Here is a 26,590-nt window from a genome sequence, read left to right as displayed (position 1 = left end):
TCTTTCCCCTCTGCCCCGCAACACCCCTTTCTCCCTTGTTCTCCCTGTGACAACTTTGTTAACAACTAGTTTTTAAGATACCAGGTAAGAATATTAGAGGTTCCTGATATTCTTATCTGAGGAGTTACTTCACAAGGGTTTGTTTAAAAAGGGATAACTCTCCTCTTTCCCCCAGTGGCTGAGAAATTGCTCCCTTTGGGGATTGGTTGCTAAGTTTTCATCCTAGTTAAAATCAGGGCAGCAAGTCTTTGTGCTGCCAGAACAAGGGCACAACACAAAGAATTGGCTCTGTTCCGTTTCCCTGAGAGTTTAAGGAAACTGTCAGGAGGACCTATTCAGTCCTGGATTGGTTCCATACAAATCAGAAAGCTTTTTCTAGGAGGTTGATAATTTAAAAAAAAAATCCAGCTTATTTAGGTTTTACTCCAGGGAATGTAGAGAATAATAAAAAAAAAGAAAAAAGAAAAAGCAAAAAGAAACATATCTGCTTTCTATTTAACATACAGGGAAAATTGAGGAAGCCGGTCAGTGACTTTCAGGTCAAACTGTGGAAATCTGACTAAGCTATCTACCTACATGAAAAAGCAAAAACTGAACTGCTGAACAATGGAAAGAAAAAAATTGGTGTCTTGAGCCCTACCTTGAGGTAGGACACACCAAGGGCCAGGAGTCTCTCTTTGAGAAAAAAAAAAAAAATAGCATTTTGTAGTCTTTTTAGAGGGATCGTAACCATTTTGCTGCTGAATGTAATTGAATGGAATACCCAAATAGTTAAGCCAGTGAAATTTAGTCATCTTATTTAAGTGATAATATAATGAGGAGATGATGTTTCAGCCACTCCTGTCATTTAAGGAATTAAAAGTGAAGACAATATGGCCATATTCTTCTGATCCTATTTTCATAAGATCTGGTCCTATACTTGTTCACCTTAATAAAAAGGCCAATTGATTGAAATTGAGTCATATTCAGGAAGTGGGGGGTTTGGAGATGACTCATATCCACAACAACCTTGCAAATAGTCACACTTCCAGGATGAAGGACATTCAGTTAGATGAGTAGTAAGAATTTCTGTCACTTATGAAGCAATGGATCATCTCCTCAAGAAGGCTGGTGAAGCTATCTGCAAGGATGTTCCTGGTCCATTAGGAAATGGACCAATTTCTAGTAACCCTCCTTCTGCTGGTAGATTTTTATATGAGTTTAGTATTTAATGGGAGAAGTGGTCCTTCAGCATAACTCATATAAGCTATAGTAATAAGAACAGTTTAAAGTTCCATGTGTTTAAGTTTGACAATAATCACAGAATTCCCTGATGTGAGCTGTAGAAAACCAGTAGCAAAATGGTTCACTGCACAGGGAAAATGAGTGGCATTTCATGAAATGAATTAACTGATACCACAATATTAGTTCAAAAAAAGGAAAGGCAAAAATTGAAACTAAAAAGAACTTTCTTAGGGGAGCGAAGGGGGGCAGGAAGGAGGCGGGGAAGAGTGTTTCATGCTTATCAATGTGATGTTATCCTGACGATGTATACCCTTTAGGAGCATGCGACTGATTGTAAAAGTATTACGTACAGAGATTCAAATGACACCTTTGGAAGCGAGAAGTGTGACAGACTTAATGAGATTTGAGATCCAAATAGATGCTGAACTCAATATGACAGCAGCTGGGAGGACGCTAATCATTCTGCTTACAGAGACCAGTCTTTGTGATTTATTTGTTTGACTGCTTTCAGATGGGATAGACACGATATATTAACAACCAAAGGTATTTACAACTACAAAGTCTCTGACAGTGTAAGAGGTTAAGTAAAAGTACTGTCACAACTGAATCTTTTATTTTGGTTGTTGTTTTCTCTTTGAACTTTCGAAATGTGAAATACAGTAAAACCCCCTTATAACACAGCTCATTATTTTATAACTTTGGAAATGCAGTGGGTCAGATTGAGTTCCCTAATCATAACAACAGCTTTGTAGTCAACGATTGATGTATGGCAGGCCTCAGAGGCTGGTATTTGCCTTCTTCCTTTAGTGCTGGTGTTATAAAGGGGTCCCACTGTGTTAGGGAGTGTGTGTTGGGAAGGAAAGCCATTTTAGGGTAGAAAATAAACAGTGGATCAAAATGTGATTGCTAATCAGTACAAAAAGACCTTCAGCGACTGACCTTACTCCCGGAGTCCTTGGCTCCACATTCCCCCTTATCGTACCACCATTTGTTTTTCAGCTTGTCTAAGATGCCTTGTTCACTGAGTTTCAATACTGCAAGGTTTACAGGCGTTCTTCACGTGGGAAATAACATAAATAACATTATATTATGTTATTTTATGTTATTCAAGCTTCAAACTACTTTAAAACTATAGAAAGCGATAAAGCAGGGGGCCCTGGCCACAGAGTAATTTTAGACACTGCAGGCAACCTGAGCATTACCTTATAATAAGTTAACACTACAGCAACGCTATATTTACCAGGGCCTGCCCATATCGCTTTGAGTAATCGGCACACACTGTTAAATAATGAGGATAGAAAAAAAGGCACTCCTCAGATATGCTGTGTGGTGAGGAGGGTCTCCCCTCAAGTGACAATTGTCGGCGGCAGCTTGCGGTAGCTTTGTGATGGAGGTGTGTTAGGTTTGATCTAACCGGGTGTCTTGTTGTACTTCCAGACAGAAAGCAAGTTGTACGGGAGAGTCAGGAAAGGGTAGGGGCCAGAAAAGGAAGTGTTTCCATATTGTGGACCAAGACAGATAGATAAATCTGAACAGAATAGAAAGTAGATTCTACATAAATACCATGCCTTTTGATTCTTTGCCTTTTATTACACAAATCTGTTGCCCAGCTGAAAATGCTCTCTGAAAAAAATATACTATATATAGATCTCACTCCACAAACATGTATTCTAAATTGTTATGCATATACTGTTGTTATCAGAGTTATGATGTGGACTTCTGGATTTTAGATAAAAGAAGTGTTTCTCTTTTTGTTTGTTTTTGTTTTTTAAAAAAGAGTGTTTTCAACCATAGGAAACTATTGTATGGATTGCTTTTGAGTTACTGACTGGCCGTCTCTCTGAGATGGACATATGTTTGTGGTCAACTCAAATCACCAGAGGTGGACCAGATTATTAAAAAAATGCATTGCATTAATAATATGGCTTAACCTAAAATGGCAAAGTAATTCTGCTACTGTTGGATAGTTCAGGTAAGTTGTTCTTGTAGGATGAGACTTCCTTGACTGAGAGGCTGATACAGCCTCAGGAAGCCAGGCCACTGATTCTCAGTCCTTCACTTCTTAAGTATAAGGACTGCATTTAGAGCCACTGGCAAAAGCATGAAACCCTACTGGTCTTTGGATAAAGATTTTTTCCCCCCTGGTAGATTTCTTCAGTTGTAAAATGGAAATAATGCCCTTTATTCTGTCTTTTTTCTAGAGCTATTAACTTTTAAATAAAAAATCTCTAATAACTTTGAATAAAAAATGCATTATATAGAGAGGGTGGCATAATTCTATTATGAAGCAATAAACCATGTGTTCAAATTCATGTGAACAATATTGTCAGTACCAGTGCTTATTGGTCTCAATGTTGCTTATTTAAAAGGAGAAAAGCAGACAAGTTTATATAACCATGAACATGACCTAAGCTTTCTTAGCTTATTTTGGAGAAGTTGGACCCACTACACATATCCAGTCACTGACTAGACTTTCTATAGTTACAAAGATTAGGCCTCTATCTTACTAAGTCCCAAACTTTATTTTCTTTCTTTTCCTATTTGCTGTTGAGAGCAAAAGGACCATTTCATCTTGTGATATTGTGAGAAGCGTATCATCATTTAAAAATAATATGCAATTTCACAGTACTTGAGATTTGAAAAACTATAAAATCTTTACTGTCAGTGAGGTGACACTTTCTGAGTTAGTGCAGGGCCTGGCAGGCAAAAGATCTGCATTCCATATCTTACTAGGAAGTGGGAGTCCTTTCATACTTTAAACAATTTCTTTGAATCATGCTCAGAACCCTCGGTTTCTCAAATCCTCACCAGAGTTGCTTAGAATGCAAAGCAACAAAAGATACTCAAACAAAACTTTGAGTCTCTTTAAGAGAAAGTTAAGCAGTGAAAGTTAAGTCTCTAGACTTTTAAAGGTCAGACAAGTCATCTATGGCCCTGAGATCAGTGTTGGAGCTGCCTTCTCCCCTATTTCTCACCATGCAGTCCCCTTCTCTTCTGCTCCCCTACTATTTGTTGTCTTGTCACTACCACTTATTCCCAGTGCTATTCTTTAAGCCAAGCAGTAGCCCCAAGGCCCAGCAATGTGGCAGTTACCTCAGGATACAGGGAGATGTTTTCCAATGACCTATGGCTAGCTAACTCAACAGAACCACAAGAAAAAGTACAAAATAGCTTCCTCTTCCCTTCTGTGCTTCCTCTTTTCTTATTTTAAAGGACCCAGTGTCCTTGCACTGTTATCTGATTAAGCCCTCACAAGTTCTTATCTTCCTTCAAGGTTCTATGTTCTTCAAATCATTTCATTCAATTTCTTCAGCACTGCTGCTCTTACCGTATGTTAGGAACAGAGAATTCTGATTAAAGGTATTCACACTAGATTCCAATAGAGCAAACTTTACTCTTCCTAGAGACCCTGGTTTTTAAAGAAATTTGATAACCCTTAAGTGAGCTAGATGGATAAAAGTATGGCATAATAGCAGTTCTCAAAGTGTGATCCAGGGACCCCTGGGAGATCCTTGAAACTCTTTTATTAAAGAGTCTACAAGGTCCAAACTGCCTTTAAAGGCCCAGTCTCAGTGGCACAAGTGATAGGGTACTACTGTGTGAGGTTGAGACATGGTCTAGGTTCAGATCTCAGACCAACCTAAAAGCAGTCTGGGCACAGACTGTTTGCCTACAAACGTAGCTACCTGGGAGGCTTGGGCCTCTGTATCTCTTACTCTCTGTCTGTCACAAACAAACAGACAAAACCAACAAACTATTTTTATGATAGGGTGAAGACATTACTTGCCCTTTCTCAGTATTATTTCCTCATGATGTTCAGTGGAAGTTTCCTGTAGGGTACATGATGTGTGAAATCACAATAGACTGAATGAAGGAGCAGAAGCGAGAATCCTCTTCTCTTATATTAGGCCAGATATAAAAGAGATTTACAAAAATATAGGGCAGTGCTACTTTTTCCACTAATTTTGTTGTCATTTAGGAAAAATACAGTTATTTTTCATAATAAGATTTTAACTTTTTCATTAAAAAAATGTGTGTTAATGTATACCAGGTTTATTATTTTTAAATGGATCAATGAATGCACTTTAAAAAAAATCTTCAGTTTTAATTTCTAAAGTGCTATTAATAGTTATACCATACATGAAATCTTTTGGGGGCTCCCAATAATTCTTGAGAGTATAGAGGGATCCTGGGACAAAAAATTTGAGAAGCACTGGTTTTGAAGGATAAAAGACTTTTCTTGTGCTAGAGGTCTGGGATTCTATCATTGACTTTTGCTAGAATCCAGGCTCAGTACATGAACAACTTGGCATGCTCTTTCTGACACATGGCCTATCTCTGCCTTAAGCCATCCAGTGGCTCCCACAGAATGGCCGGTAACTGCTCTCCACTCCTACAGATTCCAAAGGTACAGTGGTGGTTACCTTAGAGATAATGGCTCTCAATTCGGGGTCAATTTTATTTCTTCTAGTGGACATTTGGCAATGTCTGAATTCATTATTTTGTTACCACTACTGGGTGGGGGTGTGTGCTAGAAGCAGTCAGTGAATAGTTGCCAGGGATGCTGTCAAACACCCTATCATGTACAGGACAGCCCCAACAATAGTAACCTGTCCCCAAATGTCAATAGTGCTGAGGTTGAGAAACCCTGCCTTGGATTCAGACCTTTTCTGAGATACCCTAGCACTTTAGAGAACTCTAATAAATAGTGTAGTCCCAGAACTTTGGTTTTTGATTGGGGGAAAAAAAATCACTGGGTTTATGAAATCTGGCAGGTAACCAATGTGCATTTGGGAAATTCTAAATAAAAATTTGAGGGAGAAACATAAACATTTCAAGCACTAACACAGCCAAAGAGCATAAAAATTGTAATCAGAAATCAAAGATAATACCACTTAACGAGGTTAGGATAGCTGCCAAGAAAAGAAAGTCCTTTAAAGCCAAATCTAGAACTGGGTGTTGCTGTGAGGTAGACTAAATTCCAAAGAAGGCAGAGAAAAACTGCTTTTATTCACATAGTCGTCTCTCTTATCTTTTTGGATGTATTGTCTAGCCCAACCCAAATCAACCAAATGTGTTGACACCTTCTCCCAACACACACACACACATACACACACACACACACACACACACTGGAATTGTGAAGGAAGCAGAATTGGGTGAGCATTTAGTTATTTTAAAATGTCACTTTCTCCATGAATCCATTTTTGCTCCCCGCTCCAATGTTTTCTGTCTCTTCCATCATCTTGTACATTGCCTTATTATATCCAAACCTGTCTCCCACTTGACCATGTGCTTTTCAAGGGAGGGAGCCATGGCTTATAAATTTGTATCCTTATTTAGGATACTTTCCTTGTGGAGTCAGTGACTCTGTAATAGCATTTTGTCATTCAACCTAGTACCTTTGCATAACAATAATAATTGTTATTGGTCAAGTTTAATGATCATCCTGAGAAGGTAGCTTTTTGGCCTCCACTTTATAAGGGAAGAAATTGAAGTACAGATAAGTTAAGCAGTTGGTTCACGTCTGCACAGCAGATAACTGCGCAGGACAGAAGGCAGATGAATAGAGCTCTGTACTGCACATTCTCTGATGAAACACAACAAAAAAGTAGCAATTTTCCTCATTTATGCTCTTCAGGCTTAAATGTTCATAATGATTTTTTTTCTTTAGGGACCACCATACTCTAAATAACTGTCAAGCTAGCAAGGGCATATTTTGCAGCTGGGGCCTTTTACTATGGTGCAGCAATACGACTCCAGGGTAATGTTTCAGAGCAATTACTGCAGGCCCTTAACTGGTACCTAAGAGAATTATAAGTCAGAAATATTTATTGTACTCACCTCAATAGAGAACAGAAAGAATTAAACAAAGTAGGTCAGATTCCTATCGTGGAAATAGGTCAGACACTCTCTCCTCTGAAGGGCTCGCTATGAACTTTGTTGCTGAGTAGAGCCCTCCTAAGATGAAGTCATGGCTCAGCAGACTTAGGGAGAGCTTTGTGAGGTAACTTTAGGGGGCCTAGGACTTTCCCTTGTCCAAATATATTTTCCTCATGGATACCTGAAATTTCACCGTGAGACTTTCACATCTTTACGTTAGAGCCACGTGGCTTGTTAAAGTATGAATCTACCTAAGAAATGGAGCAAGAAACAAAGAGTATTTGCAAATGACAACTCCTTGTTCTGTTTTGTTTTAAAAATGTTTGGTGTGGAGAAGAAAGAATATGAAGTTCTCCAAAGAAAAAAACATTTTGCTGCATGTAAATGGGTGGTTGATCAGATGGAGGGGGTAAGAGCAAATGTGAATTAGATAGTCATTTGAAAGTATGTGAAGGTAATGCTGACCCATGTCAGGATGGTGATTCGTGAGTGCAGGAAACAGTCATAGAGTGGTATCTATTTGTTTTTTTTATGTAGGGAATATTAATGTAATTCATATGATTCTTTGATCATGAGTTCTATTTTTTGAAGAAAACATTGGCAGATACAAATTTGTGCTTATGTCTGCCATCCACATCTGGCAATCACTCAGCCACAAATGACTATGCTTATAGTTAAAAACATCTACCCACCCCTGGTGGTGTTTTCCTAGATTCCAGGCTCAATTTCTGAGATGCACCACCAGCCATTTCAAAGAGTCAATGTGTTCTTATGATAACAATGTTTACATATGGAGATAGCTTAGGATAAGAATATCATTATTTTTTCCTTTTTCTATGAAAGTAAAAACTAGTTTTTAAAAGATGAAATAAAAAACATCTCAATATATTTCAAAAGAACTGCCCCATTTATTTAAAAAATTTTATTTCAGAATAAAACTAAAATAGTAAATAAAGTGGCCTGGAGTCATGATGAATTTCTTTTTATGAATGAATAAATGTTGAGTGACTGTGATGGTTCTTTTCTCCAAGAGAAAAAGAAGAAAAATTAGGTCTTGTGAATTACCAAGTTAATTCCTACAAACAATCTGGTCATCCTGGAAGGATTGAGAGAAGAATCTGAAGTATGACTATTGCTGTGGGATATATTCTGCTTTAGATGGCTTCACATCTTTCTGAGCAAGAACACTTGAAGGGCGTATGTCAATTTAGTGAATGAGTCCAAAATCATTCAATGGTGCCCTTACGAAGGCTAGACATGTGTGTAAATACATAGGTTATGGAGAAAGTCAAGGAGATCACAGAGAAGTGAAAGTAATATGTGAGCAAAGATGGCACATTTGCATAGTTAGTTAGAAACCTACTCTGACAACAATATCTAAGATGATAAAATTGGAAATTAATCACAGTTCCACCAAAGCTGGAAGCTCTTCCCTCATCCTATCCTTCTTTAATATTTCTAATATTTCCTTCTTGGTTCTTAACAATTTAGGGGGAGCAACTTTTTAAAAAGAGGGAGGGCAGCCATCTTCCTTTTTTTCTGACTCTTTTACTGAACATATTTCAGGTTTTAATGGTGACAAACCACCTTTCCCAATCGCTTACTTGCTTCCCTAGCTTTTTCTGGAGATGCCCTATGATCGCTCAGTACACAACAAGCATGACTAGGCAGGCCTTCACAGAAATCTCTGCCAAGGTTGGTCTTGCTTTATTAAGCTGAAGCCAATTGATGATCAAGCAAGAGAAAAACCATTGCTGGATGAAAAGATTTACCATGTGGTCCTGTTATTCTTTTCTGTAGGTTAACTTGGGATATATATAGTGAAGACTTCCCTCTCTATGTAGCAGCTATTGGAGGCCATGACACTTCAAAATATGCCCTAGAGTAGACTAGTGTCTAGAACCCTTTTACAAAAATCTCTATCCTCTACTTTTCACAGCATCTCCTGGATGCTGGATTCCAGGAGAATGAGGGTTTACGTTGTTTCAGTACTGCCCTTGGATGAGCCCATGCTTTCTCCACAACCTGGGAGAGTGTGCACATACTGGCATTACTGTACTCTGGCTGCCCAAGAGACCCTCATTCCACAGGGGCAGCTACAGTGATATGCAGAGTTATGCAGTGCTTAGCTGCTAGAAGCCACCTCCAAGAGAGTATTTATATCTGTGTAGTCCACAAATGTAGCTCAAACCTATTTAACGCCTTGTTAATGGGATCATAATTTAATATAAGTGCAAAGAGCAAATTCAATAATGCATGCATATAATATTAGGAGTTGAATGCTGTGAGTCATTTTACTAAGGGCCTAACAATGCTAGATTGAAACCTATTGATAAGCATCTATGCTAAAGCAGCAATCTCAGGAGCAACTTTTAGATACATGGGGAAAGCCAGTGGTATTTCTAGATGACAACCTCTCAAATTCAAAGCAATAGACCCCTTTATTCCACAGGTTGTGAATTTTGCTGATTAATTCCTGCTTAACTGGACTTCTGTCCAACTTCTCCCTCTAGAGCAGGAATCCAAAACAATTAATGGCTGTGGTCTATTTCACATAACCCAGTTTGTTTGGAAAGAGTTCTTACCCCATTCTTCCTTGATAAAGAGAAGGGACTCAGAGATGATGCTAAGCTTCTGGAGAAGGCAGTTTTGTTTTAAACATAGCTACAGATACCATGTACGCAATCATACCCCGTACCTGGTATGATTCAGGTGAAAACTCTATATTATGAACCATTAAAAATTCGAATTATCTAGAGTTCAATCTTATGGATGCCAGCATCCTTTTCTCTAATAGCCATCCCCTGACCATGACTCATAGAAAAATAATCTGTCTTATCTTACATCCAAATACAGGTTGTGACAAGTGGGATCTATATATCATATCTGAAAGCTGGCTACTGGTTGCCATGCCAGGACACATACCACCATCTTCTAACACATATTCTAGCATCCATACATCATATCTGCTTTTCCAGCAGTGATGCTAGTAGACAGGGCACACTAGTGTCTACACACACACACACACACACGCACACACACACACACATGTAAAGCATGCTGTTGCTTTTGGTCTATATTTTGAGAAATATTTGTTTCAATGCCAGATGAAATTAAGCAAAAAGGTGAATCCAGAACTTGGACCACACTTTTGCCTTCTCTGACCAATGGAGATCAGTCTCTCATGTGCCAAGGGCCAAATGCTATACCGCTCTCTAAAAAGTCAAAAGAGAATGGATTTCAATTATTCTCCATAAGAGATATTTGCCCCCACCCTGCTCCACCACCCCCAACTCCCACTTTAGACCAAATATATTTCAATACATCACATCTTTCATGTTTCTTTTCCATGGCTGTCCTACCTTTCAGAGATCGTGATTCTATACTTCTCTCCAAATGAAAGGAAACCAAATAATTTGGTCTTCAAGGGGCAGAAAAGGGCATAGACATACATCATTTCACTCTCTGCCACTTCAACGATGTCTTTCCTCTTGGCCATTGTATAACAGCATCTTACCTTCAGACCTTTCATTCCTGTTGCTCCTTCTGTAGTTCTGGTGTTAGACATTTGATCATTATTTGTCAATAAGAAACACATTCATGTCATCAGGATAACACCAAAGGCAAATAATTATGTCCTAATCATAGAAATCATGTTAAGGCTACACAGTCAATATTTTTTTTTAATTGCTAGAATGGAATAATTTAAAAAATATTTTCTTTCTGGATCACATTTTTTCTTTCCGGTGATAGGGTTTATTCTTTAATACTAGTTGGCAAAAGGCATGGTTTTGGCAGCCACTGGACTGGTGCAGTTCTTAACGCAACAGATCTTTTGCTTGATGCAGCCACTTGAGAGAAAGTGAGGATTTGCTTGTGGGAGGAAGACCTGAGTAAGTTCAAGGAGCAAATTTAGTCACTATCAGGAAAGAAAACGGTCAGGTTCTTCATACTTCCAGGAGGTAGTACCAGCACAGAAACATGCAAACCAACGAAGAGCATAATATACTCACCCTACTCCTTGATCCCAAACCAGGATCTTGGGGATTCACGGGAACTTCTGCTAAGACCCAGGAAGTGCCATCGATCTGTAATGATTCTTGCCTACACACATAACAGTGTCAATAAAGAGTCATTTGGATCCATCTTAACCCTGGGTATCCAAAATGTCTACCTTTAAGGATGCCCCCTGCCAATAAAAGGTCCATTTTGTTGCAGGTAAAGGCAGATGCAGAGTCATATCCAGTACCCAAGGCCTAAGAATGTCAAAGAATTCTGGGTGTGGAAGAGAAGTGGTTAAGAGATGGTGGCAGGGAAGAGAAGAATTGTAGACATACATGGAAGAAGAAGAAATACACATACAACTGCAGATCTCATTTATACATATGTGAAATACAGTATAACCTCATTCATTTATGTACCACCAATTACAAGGCTGAGTTTGGAAATGGGCTGCCCTAAAGTGTAACTTTTTACTATCTTTGAATAGAAGACTTGCTAAGCAAATGCATAGGGTTAAAGAAAAAAAAAAAACAGACTTGCAATGATAAAGAGGAGGAACATGTTTGAATTACTTAAGAGAACAAACTCTTTTGTTGGTGCTTTTCTTTTGAGATTTTGCTATAGGGAGCATGCTTGCTGGAGGGACAGAGAGACTGAGAGATAGAGAGACAGAAAGTGAGAAATCATCTACCTGGGAGATGGCCATGCCATCCTCTTCTCCTTTGGGATTTTGGGCACACATGCACAAGCACCCAGTGTGAATTAAAGACACTGGGTCCGGGACTTGAACCATAGTTGACTACATGGGAGTCCAGCGATATAACCATTATGCCATCTGCTGGTTGTTTATTGGTGTTTTAAAAGCACCAACATAAAAGGAAACACAACTCACTTTAACAGCAAATTTTTATTTTTAGTCTATTAAAAAACTTCTCTGTTTTCCTAGCATCAAATTAGTCCATTTATTCTAGTCCCTTCTGAAACAGTAAAACTGCATTTCTCTACCAATATCCTGTAAGTCATAATAAACATCCCATTATTTATTTAAATAATGGAGGTATAACTTTTTTTTTTTTTGAGAGATTTTTGCTATAGGGCATGTGTGCTGGCCAGAAAGAGAAAGCGAGAAATCACCCTCCCCCCCAGGGGGGATGGCCACACCGTGATCCTTCTCCTCTATCCTTCTCTCGGGATCTTGGGCACACATGTACACGCGCCTGGCATGAGTTTAAGCCACCAGGTCTGGGACTCGAACCAAGGTCTACTACATGGGAGTCCAGCGACATAGCCATTATGCCATCTGCTGGTCCCGTGGAGGTATAACTTCTTAACCCATCCCTCACTTTCCTATATGCCTTACAAGTTAAGGGAGCTGCCTGTTTTACAATTCCCATTGTAATCAAGGGATTCAGAATGGTTCCATTTAAATAGTGTGTTTCAGTGTTCTCCAAAGCATACAACATGTGCTGATTTTCACCTTGGAGAATATGGACACTAGAAGTCTATTTAAATCCCTGGATAGAACGAAAGCCAGGTACAATTATAGAGTGAGGTAAGTAGGGTTTATAATAACTTGTTACCCCAGTCACAAATAGCTTGTTCCACTGACCCAACCTCCTCTACTCTGAAAAAGCCAGATGGGAAAGCCAAGCTGGTGTTCTTTACCCAAGCTTAAGGGAACAAAGTAGGGTGGGTGGGGCATCAGAGAATGTGAACGTTTGAGGTAAAAGGCAGCTGTGGAAGGAGCTGGAGTGCCTCCGTGGTAATTGAGCAGCTTAATCCCTGGTCTGCTGTGATTTACACTGGCAGACTTGGGCTGTGTCACAAACCCCTCGTGATCTGGGTTTATCATGGAAAGAAACTACTGGCTCTTAATTAGCACATCTGCACTTGCATTGTAATAAAGCATCAACACAAAAGGGTGATTTACAGGTTAAAATTCCCAAACCACAGCTCTAATTTCCATGATCCTTGCCTGTGCATTTATAGTCCATCAAGGAAGGCTCAAGTCTGCTTTGCTTGGTCTCTATGAGCTCAGGTTTGGGAAACTGGTAAAGCCAAGCAGTATTTTGGTTTTAGCCTATAGGTCTGGATCAGGAGTTGCCTCAGTGACTGACCTTGTTCTTAATTCTCTGTCTTCAGAAAATAAAAAGTAAAATAAAATAAAAATCCATTTTAGTAGTTTAAACACATGCATATTTACAACAGCCTGAAAAGTTGCTGGTTCTTTCCATTGTATTGTAACTTTTTTAGATGGGGCCAGAATGTATACTGGTTCATGTCAAGGAGGAAAAAGTCAACAATTTAACATGATTGCCCACTTATCATTATTTAAAGGTTGCAGGAGAAAGACAGAGAGGTAAGTAATATAGGTATTTTTCCTTCTCCCGGTTTTGGAGATAACAGGCATGAAAGCATTTTTGAAAAAGTAAAAGCTCTTATAAATATCAGACTTTGTGATTATTGTCATTTTCAGTAATCAGTGTTGAGGCCTGGAATGGCTTAAATATGCCATTTGCCTAGTAACCACAGTAGTTTGAGAATGAACCTAATTCTTATGGAAACATATCACATGCAAGCAGATTCACATTGCTCATTGGATGGGGAGAAGTGATAAATTGTCTGCAATTTTATCACAAGGGGTGACCTTGAATGTCAGCAGAGATTTGTGACATCATTAGCTGTGTGACCTTCTCAAAGTCACCACCATCTCTGAGTCTCACTTTTTCTGTGAAACGATGCAATAGTAAGCAGTCAGTTGTCACTTTAATAAGAGATGAGATACAGTAAGGAAGAATAATTCTCAAGCCATTTTGCTAATACAGTAAAACCTCACCGATTTGGACTAACAGAGGGGAAGGATCGTTTAAATGAGTAAAGCAAAGTCTTGAATTACGAAATAGGTGGAAGGAATGACAGTTTTATTACTTGAAGTCTATTTTGTAATTCAAACTGACTATAAAACATTGCCTTAGTGGAGGTGCTCGTGGGAACTACTTTAGCAGATAGATTTGTAATGAATATGATTATATCTAATAAGTGCTTCCAACGTTTGAAAAGGGTTTGTTCTCTCAAGGAAAAATTCAACCAACAGTCTGACTAAACTCTACATTTGCTTAACAAACCTCTCTTGTCCTTATGCCTGATAATATAAAAGTTAACTTGCAGACTAGCCCCTGTAGTTTTTTATAAATTATTAATTAGTGAGCTTCTGATTAATGAGGTTTCACTGCTATTTCTACCTCCTTCTCCATGGATTTGTTTTTAGCATTACCCTGAGTTGTGGTAAAACAGATTCAAGTTCATCTCTTGCCCCTTCTCTTGCTCACTCTCAGAAAACGGCAGGTAGCAAGAAGGAAGAAGATAAAGGCAAGCTCCTTGGTAATCCAGAAATAGAAAAGGCAATCGTTGGATATGCAGCACTGATTATACTATTATCCATAGTTGACAAAGGAGGTGCTCGTGGGAACTACTTTAGCAGATAGATTTGTAATGAATATGATTATATCTAATAAGTGCTTCCAACGTTTGAAAAGGGTTTGTTCTCTCAAGGAAAAATTCAACCAACAGTCTGACTAAACTCTACATTTGCTTAACAAACCTCTCTTGTCCTTATGCCTGATAATATAAAAGTTAACTTGCAGACTAGCCCCTGTAGTTTTTTATAAATTATTAATTAGTGAGCTTCTGATTAATGAGGTTTCACTGCTATTTCTACCTCCTTCTCCATGGATTTGTTTTTAGCATTACCCTGAGTTGTGGTAAAACAGATTCAAGTTCATCTCTTGCCCCTTCTCTTGCTCACTCTCAGAAAACGGCAGGTAGCAAGAAGGAAGAAGATAAAGGCAAGCTCCTTGGTAATCCAGAAATAGAAAAGGCAATCGTTGGATATGCAGCACTGATTATACTATTATCCATAGTTGACAAAGGGATTGACTTATTTCAAAGGTTTGCTGGAGTAATGACCAAGAAAAGTGCTTTGAAAGATGCCTGGCAGGTAGCACTATGGTCAAAGAAGTTGGAAACATTTAGGATCTACTGAAATATAGTTTTCAATTTGCACATCGAATTCAGAAACTCTGGAAATCGTGAGTTGTAGTAATAAAGTTACTTGGTAAAAGACTTTGTAGCAGTACCAGCTGAGGAAAAACAAAGCTTGATTGGTGGTTGTAATTAACAAATAGCTGGTCTAAAGTTTTGGGGTCTTCATGATACCAAAACATCTGGGTGAAAAGTACAAATTCAGCCAAATACATGTGGTTTTTTTACTTGTTTATATAACGTCAAACGTCTGGTTATTTGAAAACTTCTGGGCACTTGGCATCATGTGGATGTTCTATCTTGATATAGTCCATGGCTCCTTTTTTAACCATGCTGAGTGTGAATTCATGATGAATTTGTGAGACCAATGTATCCAATCCAGATCAATTTTCGTTCTGCAACTCACTTCTCCGTGGCTGCTAATAACATGAGAAAAGGATCAGGAAGAAGGTGCTAAATACTTTGGGCATCAAGTTAGCCATTGTAAAATTCAAATGAGCCAAGAGCTTGGCTAAATTGTCAATGGCATCAGTTCACATTGGTGGGAAAGGAAGTTACTGTTTTTTGACACACAGTAAAACCTTGATTAATTGGAATCCATAAGGGATGAATGTAATTTTCAACAAGAATACTCGTTTTGTTTCATTCTTGGCTAAAAACATTTTCTCTTAAAATGCTTGTGTCCACTTTCTTGCCTCAGGGAACCAGCCTTTAACATTTGAGGGTCAATCCAGATGGAGAGAAGATAGAGGAGAAAGAGCAGGTTGTGGCCTAAGCACAGGTCATCTCTTGGCAAGTGATTTTTTAAAAACCGATTCCTTGCGGTCTTCTTTTTTGGGGATACTATTGCTGCTTTCTCATCAATGTGAAGTACTGAGGGGAGGCAATTCAGTTAGTTGGGGTAGCGTTAGGTGAGTTCTGGTTAATCAAGGTTTTACGATAAAGGGCCTTGCCAAGGCACAGTAAGATTTATATGCTGAAGAAAGTTGTTTTAAAATGTATTTCTTTGACAGTGCTCTGGATCAGTGTTTCCAAACCCATATTATACTGCAGACTGGCAAACTAACTTTTCTGTTAGGATCTTGAGGGATGGAGAGGGAGAGAGAGGAGCAGAAGTGTGACCATTGTCTCTGAAGGAGAAAAGTTTGGGCTTGCCTGTCTGTTGTCTGTGGTTGGGAAACACTGTTCTTCACTTTAAGATGCCCATGGTATCTTGGTTGGACAAGAGCTGATCTTACATGCTTCAGTATAAGTCTCGGGCCATGGAGGATTCTGTTCTCAGGTCCTCTCCTGTACTTACCCAATGTGTCTTTCCATAACTTGGCACCATAACTTCTGAGCTTGCCCCTATTTCCTGTTGCTTGGACGACAGCTATTCCTTCGTTTTGGCCCCGAAGAAGAGCGTTAGGAGCCAAAGTAAAGCCAAGTAAGATGGATTTTTCTCACGATGGCAGCCTGGATAACAATTAGACCTACCTGAACCAAGAACATGGCTAAGGAAAAACCAAATCAGGTATGCATACACACATAGTATCACAGTTAGGCGACGCACTTATTTAAATACACAAAATGGCTTTGCAAAGTCTCTATATGGGATGGCCTATTGAAGAAAGACCCCATTTAACTTGAAACCGAACTTGTTCTTTGGCTTTCAAGTTAAGTGGGGCCTGCTTAAATGGATCATCACATATAGAGAACAACATATCACCACTCATACACATAATAGAAGTCATCCCTACTCAACCAACCAACCTGTGAGTGACTATTATGTCCTAGGGAAAAAGAAAAGGCTATAACCTGATATTTCAGCACATGAATCTGATTTCTCACACCATTCAACTGAGGCAGGTGGAGACACTCTCACAAGAAAGCCTTGGGCTCTTGAATGCCTAGGGCATTGAAACCCATAGCATAGCCTTTATAAGGCAACCAGTCTGATATGTGAGGAGATGGAGGGAGTATGGATGGGGAGCCTCTGTCTGGGAGTTTAAGAAGGGACCCAAGTTAGATCAAAAATGTGGGCAGCGCCCTAAAGTCTTTCTGGTTCCCAAAGCTGCCAGGCAGGGGAATAACCTAGTCATTCCACTTTGTGTGTGAGTCTTGTGCTCTCTCCTCAATAGTAAGATAACAGTCTTGCCGATTACTCGTCACTAAGGGTACCCGGTTGTGGTGACATTGAGGCTGACCTTGGAGTCACCGCCCCCGCTGCCGCACTCTCCTTTGTCGTACCACCATTTGTTTTTCAATTTGTCCAAGAGGCCTTGCTCATTCAGTTTTAATACTGCCAGGTTAACAGCATTTCTTGAAACGATAAAACATAACTTGTAAGAAAATGCACAAATGCTTAGGAAATCGTTAACGTATAAAAAAGGAGCACAAGAGGACAAATTGGCTAAATTTCACAGAACGTGGAGCTATAAAAATGTCTGTACAGCAAATACAGGGTTAAATATTGGAAGGTGGCATGGAGGATAACATTTGCTCAAAACTGAAGTGTGCGGGATGGGGAAATTGTCTTTGAGAAAAAAAGTAACAAGAACACCACATCCATGCAATTAACATTCGTCACATATGGCACCATAACTTGGCTTTTACCATTTAAATTGAAAAAGCCGTTGAACTGTAAAATTAAAACAGCAACAAACAGTCAGAGAGGACAACACAGAGAGAGAACATTAAAAAAAAATGGATGCATTAAATAGATGAAACCATAATTTACCGTCTTATTTAACTCCATGGAATAGTGTAGATTTTAAACTTTTAAAAGTTACCTCAAAATCCACAAGAAAGAAAATGACAACAAAATGCATCAGGGTAGGTGGAATACTATAACAACACGGATATTGTTATATTATTCCCACCACCTTAATGCTGAGCCTTTAGGGGTTGCCACACCATAGCCTTTGGAATCCAGATTTCCACCAACTTTCATCGTATCACATGGTTTTCTCTGCTCAATGTACTCATTCATGGTTGACTCCAGCAGGAAGGCGAATTTTCCCTTGGACTTTCGCACTCGGGCCACTCCATCTGCTGTTGTTTTGGTAAACACAGATGGTTCTGCCGATTTCATGTAAGACCACATTTTCTCATACACGGCGATTTTGGATCTCTATGACAAGGAGATAAGGGTTATTAGAACTGAGAGATATTAAATGTGGAAGAGGCCTTAATTCAGTAGTTTTTAAACATTTTTTTTTGAGATGTTTTCACTACAGGGCACGTGCACTTGCCAGAAAGACAGAGAGCTAGAAAGTGAGAAATCACCCCCCAGGGGGGATGGCCATGCCGCAATCCCTTCTCCTCCCCTCTCCTCTTGGGATCTTGGGCACACACTCACACGCGCCTGGCGTGAGTGTAAGCCATCGGGTCCGGGACTCAAACTGTGGTCGACTACATGGGAGTCCAGCGACATAGCCATTGCTGGTCCCAGTTTTTAAACATTTTTGGATTGTGATCCACATTAAGAAAAACATGTTACACTGCAACCTTGAAGACACATGTACCCATATATAAACATGTTTCTGAAACAGGCTCTCAAAATGAGATTCACTCTTGCCATGTGCGATGCTGATATTTTCCATTCTAATTCACTGTTTAAAATGCTGGTCAGAGCCCTCTAAACTGATTTTCTGGCCCCATTAATTGGTTGCAATCTGTGTTGAAAAACATTGTTAGTTCAGTTTTCCTCTCAATGAGGAAATATCCTGTAGTGTGTTTGTTCTGTATCTGCCCAAACAAAGTCCATTGGAAGGGAAAATACAACCATTTTAGTCAACGCACTCCAACTTGGGATACCAATTATTATAGAAAAATACTTCTTCATTCTGACCCCACCTTTGTTTCTCTAACTCTCACCCTTTTGTACTATCTGCTACAGCTATGTAAAGCAATTCTGTTCCTCTTCTGCATAATAGTCCTTCAAATATTGCAAGGCATTTACTATGTTCCATCCTCTCTTCATCAGGCAAAACTCCATTGTCTGATGTTGAACTCCAACAACAGTGGTCCTTCCCCCAGAGGCATATTCTACTTGATTATTCTCTTAAACTGGAGTATCTAGAAATAAATATGTCCCTACCGCAAATATATGACCAGAGCAGAATAAAAAAAAATAAATACAACCCTCTTTTCTTTTTGCTATTGTTGTCTATCAGTGCTGCCTGAGATGCATTAATGTATTCAGTTATTCATCCTTTCAACAAATATTGAGCACGTGCTATAGAGAAAGCATCTTACTGGGGTGTACAAAATATAATAGAGTGAATAAAATCCTTCCCTCATTTCAGATTGAGGCCAAACCAAAACTGTTCTTTTTACCAACCGAATCTCCCTCATCTTTACCTTGGTGAATTTTGAATTTAATCTCATGACATGCCATCTTAATTCAGGTGGTCATTAGAACATGTACTAAATGTTTATGATGTCTCTAGCTCTATGTTAGTCATTCTGGAGAATATGAAGGACTGCATTGCCTCTCAACTAGTTTCCCTGCTTTATCTCTGTCTTTATCTTCCAGTGATCCTTCCAAAATGTAAACCTGATCAAGTTACTGCTTTCTTTCAAATCCTCTGATAATTCCTCTAGTACATACACGAAGAAATCCAAATGTTATGTATAATATTCAAGAGTGATCCCAGTCCTATAGTCCAGTTACCCTGAACTACTCACTGATCCCTGAAATAAGCCACACGCTTTTATGTCTTATGCCTCTGATTACATGTTGGCTTTTGCTTGAATTACATTACTAATCCTACAAGAGCCAGAGCAAATGTCATGTCTTTTGTGCACTCTCTCCTGTCCCCAACAGAAGTGCTTCCTCCACTGTTCTCCCCAAACGCTTTGCTCCTACTTTATCAATAGAGCTTACTTTATTGCATTAGGTGAGTTGGCTATGTGTCTGTCTTCCCCTTGTTATTTGTGTATTTCATGAGAACAAAGCCCATGCCTTATTCATTTTCGCAGTCTTCTTAGCACAAATACATGGAAACCACAAAAGATATGTTTGTTTTATAATTGAAGCTTGGGCCTGATCAGAATGATAACTGGGTTGCTAATTAAAGATATCAGAAGGTTGGGGTTGACAAGTGGCATGGCAGTTAAGGGCGCTGGACTCCCACATGGCCGACCACAGTTTGAGTCCCAGATCTGGCAGCTTGCTTTCTCACTTTCTCTCTTTCTCTCCTTCTCTGGTCAAATTAAAATAAGTAAAGTTAAATAAAACAATTCTTTAAAAAAAAGATTAGAAGGTTTGTTACAAATGTCTACCAGCACCAGTTGTATAGCACTGTAGAATTCTAGAGCTGAAGTTTCTCTTTTATTCAAGTTTCATTTTATCATTAATTGACAAATAATAGTTGTATGTATTTATGGGGTACAATGTGATGTTTCAATATATGTACATGTTGTGGAATGATCAAATAGGGCTAATTAATTATCATATACATCATCTCAAATATCTATCATTTCTTTGTGGTGAAAACATTCAAAATCCTTCCTTTCAGCTACTTTGAAATATACATTATTATTAACTGTAGTCTTCTTGCTGTGCAATAGGACACTGGAACTCATTCTTCCTATTGAACCAAAACTTTGTACCTGTTAGCCAGTGTCTTTCTCTTTCCCATCCATCCCTCCTTCCACCAGTCTTTGGTAGTCACCATTTTATTCTCTAATTCTATGAGTATGGCTTTTTTTAGATTCCACATATAAATGAGATCATATGGCATTTTTCTCTCTGTGCCTGGCTTTTTCCACTTAACATCATGTCCTCTAGGTTCATCCATGTTGTCACAAATGAAAGAATTTCCTGTTTTGTTTTTTTTTTTTTTTATAGATTTTTGCTCTAGGATGTGTGCACTGGCCAGCCAGCCAGAGAGAGACAGAGAGACAAAAAGTGAGAAATCACCCCCCAGAGGGGATGGCCATGCTGCAATCCCTTCTCCTCCATTCTCCTCTTGGGATCTTTTTTTGAGAGTTTTTTTTTGTTTGTTTTTTGTTTGAGAGGTTTTTGCTATAGGGCACGTGCGCTCACCAGAAGACAGAGAGAGACAGAGAGACAGAAAGTGAGAAAATGAGAAATCACCCCCCTGGGGGGGGGGAGATGGCCACTCTGCAATCCCTTCTCCTCCATCCTCCTCTCAGGATCTTGAGCATGCACTCATGCACACGTGCCCAGTGTGAGTTTAAGCCACTAGGTCCAGGACTTGAACTGTGGTTGACTACATGAGAGTCCAGCGACATAGCCATTATGCCAACTGCTGGTCCCCCCGGCATGAGTTTTAAGTCACCAGGTCCAGGACTCGAACTGTGGTCGACTACATGGGAGTCCAGTGATGTAACCATTATGCCATTTGCTGGTCACAGAATTTCCTGTTGTTTAAAAGGCTGAATAGTATTCCATTGTGTATATATACTACACTTAAAAAAATCTATTCCTCTACTGATGGACATTTATGTTGTTTCCGTATTTCAGCTATTGTGAATAGTGCTATAATGAACATGAAAGTACAGACATCTCTTTGGCATACAGATCTTGGGTCCTTTGGGTATATATCAACTGTTGGGATTGCTGGATCATATGGTAGTTCTAGTTTTAGTTTTTTGAGAAACTTCCATACTGTTTTCCAAAATGGCTGTACTAATTTACAATATTACCAATGGTACATAAGAGTTCATTTTCCCCCACATTCTCACCAACTCTTGCTCTTTCATAGTTAAGATAATAGCCAATGTGACAGATATGAAATATTATCTCATTGTGATTTGAATTTGCATTTCTCTGATATTTAGAGATATTGAACATTTTATCGTATACCTCTTTGCCATTTGTATGTCTTCATTTTTTTTTTTGGAGAGGTTTTTGCTATAGGGCGCATGCACTCGCCAGACAGACAGAGAGAGACATAGAGACAGAAAGCGAGAAATCACCCCCCAGAGGGGATGGTCACGCCGCAATCCCTTCTCCTCCATTCTCCTCTCAGGATCTTGGGTACGTGTTTTAAGCCACTGAGTCTGGGATGCGAACCGCAGTCGACTATGTGGGAGTCCAGCGACATAGCCATTATGCTAACTGCTGGTTCCCTGTATGTCTTCTTTTGAGAAATGCCTATTAAAATCCTTTGCCTATTTTTAAATAGGGTTATTTATTTCCTTGTTATTGGGTAATTTGAATTCCTTGTATATTTAGGATATCAGCCCCTTATCTTATGTATGATTTGCCTGTTTCCTCCTAATCCATGTAGAGCTGAAGTTTTTCTAAAGATCGTCAGGTCCAATGCCCTGATCAATCAACCAGGACATATATGCTTTGCAATCCTCTTCTTAACCACTTAGCCTGGTTTTGATGCCCACACCAATAACTTCCCCCCAATAATCCCTAATAATCAAGGCCTTCTAGTATTGAAATCTCATAGTCATTTATGCTCAGTCCATATTACATTATCCTCAACTGATACATAAAACAATCTCTCAGCATTATAATGAAATATATTGTCAATGACTTTATTTTATCTCAGTAGAAATTTCCTAGGCAGTTGCCTCAAGAGTTAAAAAATAGTAAACTGGAGCCAGCCCATAGCCAGGTGGTTAAGGCAGCTGGATCCCACATGGCTGACCCTGAGGTTTGAGTCCCAGACCAAGTGCTTGAGAAATATGCCAGGCATGTGTGCTTGCTTGCCTAAAATCACAAAAGGAGGGAGAGATGAAGAAGAAGGGATTGTGACATGACTATGCCCCATGTGAAGGCTGCTTGCTCTTTTCTCTTTAACTCTCTGTCTCTCTTTAAAAAATAGTAAATAATTTAGATACACACAAAGGTCCATTTTTTTTCATCATAGACAATATGGTAGTGGGTATGCATTTTTGTGCACTTATAAAGAGGCATTTTGTTCTTTATCTTGGCCCAATCAGACCTGAGTCCTAGGTGGGGAGCAGGGGGAGGCTGTAGACTAATTTGTCTTTCACATTATTTGCAAACAGACCATTTCTTCCAAAGAGAAATTTATAAGCCAAGGGTGGAGGTGTCCATGAATTCTGATCCAAGTGCACTATAATTTGGACTCATTTACTTGAGTTCTTTGATTGCTGATACAGGTTGAAAGGTTTATTTCTTTAGGTAATGATGCATTTCTACGAGAATAAATGGCAGTTCTTGAAGTGGGCACTTTAAGTGTATATGGTGTACATGTAGCTGATGTTAATGAATGCAGTACGTGACAAGTTAGTGGCAGAAATGATTGGACCCTGGTTGATGACAGAATTCCAAAGGAGATTAGAAGGGCAGAAAAGAAATGGCTCATAAGTGAGAAAAGTCTGGCTGAAATATTTATCCTCTTATCTAGTATTTAAGGGACAGTGTGACATTCAGACCAAAAAGAAGAAAAAAGTCGCTAGCATTTTCTTTGTTTGTAGTTTCTCTTATTTTGACGAGTTATTTAAGGCAATAAAAGAGATTGACTCAGTTCAATCATCTGGGAGAAATTTTTAAAATTATGGGCAGGATGTGTAATAACAATTTATTTTTCTTTTATGTGCCAATATTAATTTCTTTCATTGCAGAGAACACCATTTTATACCTAAGAAGGAACAAACAATAGTTATGCAGAAATATCATGGGGAATTTTTGTAGCACTGGTATATAATCAGCAAAAGAAATCTGAAGGAGAAATACAGAAATGAATAGTAACGGATCAATCCACAACTCCATACAAGGTAGAACCCTAGAGCTAATGGATTCTACAGTCATGGTTACAACTATTTGTAATAAATTGTGAAGGTCAAAGCTTTGGAGGAATTTTTCTTTTTGTTAAGGTGAAAATTTGACTCTTGGGCCCTTCAACTCTGGTGCATGGAAGCAAGTGATTAGAGAGTCACTCAGATCACCAGTCAGTCCCTATATCTTTTTTTTTTTTTTTGGAGAGGTTTTTGCTATAGGGTGTGTGTGCTCACCAGACAGACAGAGAGAGACAGAGAGACAGAAAGCGAGAAATCATTCCCCAGGGGGAATGACCACACCTCAATCCCTTCTCCTCCATTCTCCTCTCAGGATCTTGGGTACACATGCACACGTGCCCGGCGTGAGTTTAAGCCACCGGGTCTGGGACTCGAACTACGGTCGACTACATGGGAGTCCAGCGACATACCTATTACACTAACTGCTTGTCCCAGTCCGTATATCTTTTTTCAGTGGTGCTGGTCCCTCCTAGTAATTGTGCATACAGTAGTTCTCTAGTGATGAAAGTATTGTGTAGACTCAGGTAAATACAAGGTAATTGTATAGTACAGTGGTTAAGAGTGTGGAGTCAGATGTTTTAGTTTGAGTCATACTTGTTATGTGTATAAATTATCTAGCCTCTACGTCTTAATTTCCTCATCTGTGAAATGGGATAGATTTCAAAGTGTCTATTTCAAAGATTTATTTAGAGAAATAAGTTAATACATACTTAGAAAAGTATCTGGCACACAGGAAATGGTGAAAACATGTGTTTTTACAGTAAAGAAAACATACTTTGTTTTCTTGGCAGGATTTATTTATTTTTATTTTTAAAATTTCATTTATTGCTATTATTTAATTTGCTATATGGCACATATACTTGTGTGTGTGTGTGTGTGTGTGTGTGTGTGTGTGTGAGAGAGAGAGAGAGAGAGAGAGAGAGAGAGAGGGAGGGAGGAAGAGAGAGAGAGAGAGAAGGAGGGTGAGAACATAAGCTTCCAGGTCCAGGACTTGAACCATGGTCAGCCATGTTGGAGTCCTGCACCTTAACCACCACGCCGCCTCTTGGCCCCAGCAGGACTTATTTTAATAACATTATAAACTACCTCAGTTCCATATTTACAGAATCATTACTTCATTTTATGGGGGGGAGAATCATATGCTTAAGTATTTTTAAAGAAATATTTATTTAATTCTATTTAGTATTATTATTTTAAAATTTGTTATAGGGCATATGCACTCCCCAAAGACAGACAAAGAGAGAGAGAGAGAGAAAGTGAGAAAGCAAGCCGCTAGGCTTGGGTGTCGGACCGCAGTAGGCCATGTGAGGGTCTAATGCCTCAACCATCATGCCACCTGCTGGCCCTATATGCATAAGTATTATTTATGTACTTGGATCTCCAGATATATCTTTGGTGAATGGCCATGGTCTGGCATCCACAGAAATCATTATCATTTGACTTAGGATTTTTAGAATTTCGTTGGTGGAGGAAAAATGGGTAGGATGGCAAATTTATGTTTTGTCGTTTAGTTAATCTTATATATTAAAATCCACATTAGCCAGAATACTGCTTTTGGGAAAGCCTGGTAAGTGAATTTCCTGCTTTCCTATGAGTTAAAATAGACTGTCTACTTGGTCCATAGAATATCCAGTCGGAGTCAGTAGAATAATAGAATTTTAGAATAAAAAGACACCTCAGAGGCCATCTGGTTCAGCCTGTCGCCCAATGAAGCAACAGCTTCTCTGTCCAAACGACTCCAATTACAAGGCACTCTCTAGATCAGAGGAGGCTTAGGAGACAGCTTATTCAAGGGTGGGTCAGTTGAAGTTGACAAAATTTTGTTGTTGGACTGACAACCTTCATGGAAGCCTTTCCTCTCCAATCCCGCTTCTGCCTTCTGCTTGAATTAGGCAGCCCCTCCTCTATGCTTCCATTTCTCCTTTGGAAGCAGCACAAATCATATTGCTTTTCACGGTCATCCTCAGTCAAATGTGAGCTCCTTCAGAGTAGAGATCATGTCTTTTTTGTTTCTGCATCTCTAGGGTCTAGCATAATGCCTAGCATGTAATAAACTCTCACAATGTGCCTGGAATGGATGACAATTAAAATTGAAGTGCTACCCTAATTCTTCCCTCTGTAGTGATGCAGAATAAATATGCTTTTTTCTCCACACAGGTATAGCCTGAAGTCTACCACCAGGGTGTCACCTGTTAATTGTCTCTTTCGTAGGCTACATATTTTAAAGGCCTTCATTTGTTATTTGAATGACATGAATTCCAGTCATCTCCCCTTTCTATCACAATCTTTTAGATACTTGTTAATTTTTCAAAGTTCTTCTAAAAATGTGGCCCCCACAATTAATCACAATATTGACCACTAACACAAAAGACAATAGAACCAGTTCTAATGATTAGGACATGAACACAATTTTTCACTTCAAAAGACACTCATCTGTACACTGATAATCCAGAATTAACTAATTAAAAAAGTCCAATAAGTTGGAACAATAATCTTCAACAGATGCAAGATCTGCTAATTTATTTGTGGTATTAATTTATTGTCGTAATGTGGACAAAATATTGCATAATTTTCAAAGACAGTACTGCTGTTTATAACATCTCTATGTCCCAAACATGTACAAGGTGTTCTGAATGAATAATTTGAGAGGACAGAATGAAGGAATGGTTAGCGGAAGGTGGTTTTAGGCACTTTGTACTTTAGTATT

At 39.0% G+C, this 26,590-nt stretch overlaps 1 protein-coding gene across 1 annotated transcript in view; it reads right to left on the bottom strand.

Moving 5' to 3' along the window:
- The window catches only part of LOC102488785 (glutamate receptor 3-like), a 144,159-nt gene that overhangs the window by 8,376 nt on the left and 109,193 nt on the right, over positions 1-26,590 (bottom strand). The window contains exons 6-7 of the mRNA XM_014582277.1: positions 18,015-18,262; positions 17,337-17,451 (exon numbers count right to left, since the gene is read on the bottom strand). Of these exons, the coding sequence (XP_014437763.1) occupies positions 17,337-17,451; positions 18,015-18,262 (363 nt within the window). The remainder of the gene's footprint in view (positions 1-17,336; positions 17,452-18,014; positions 18,263-26,590) is intronic.

Source organism: Tupaia chinensis, unplaced genomic scaffold, assembly GCF_000334495.1.
Source record: "Tupaia chinensis unplaced genomic scaffold, TupChi_1.0 Scaffold143572_1, whole genome shotgun sequence".
In the NCBI taxonomy this organism is placed as follows: Eukaryota; Metazoa; Chordata; class Mammalia; order Scandentia; family Tupaiidae; genus Tupaia; species Tupaia belangeri.
This window is presented reverse-complemented; position numbering and strand designations above follow the sequence as displayed.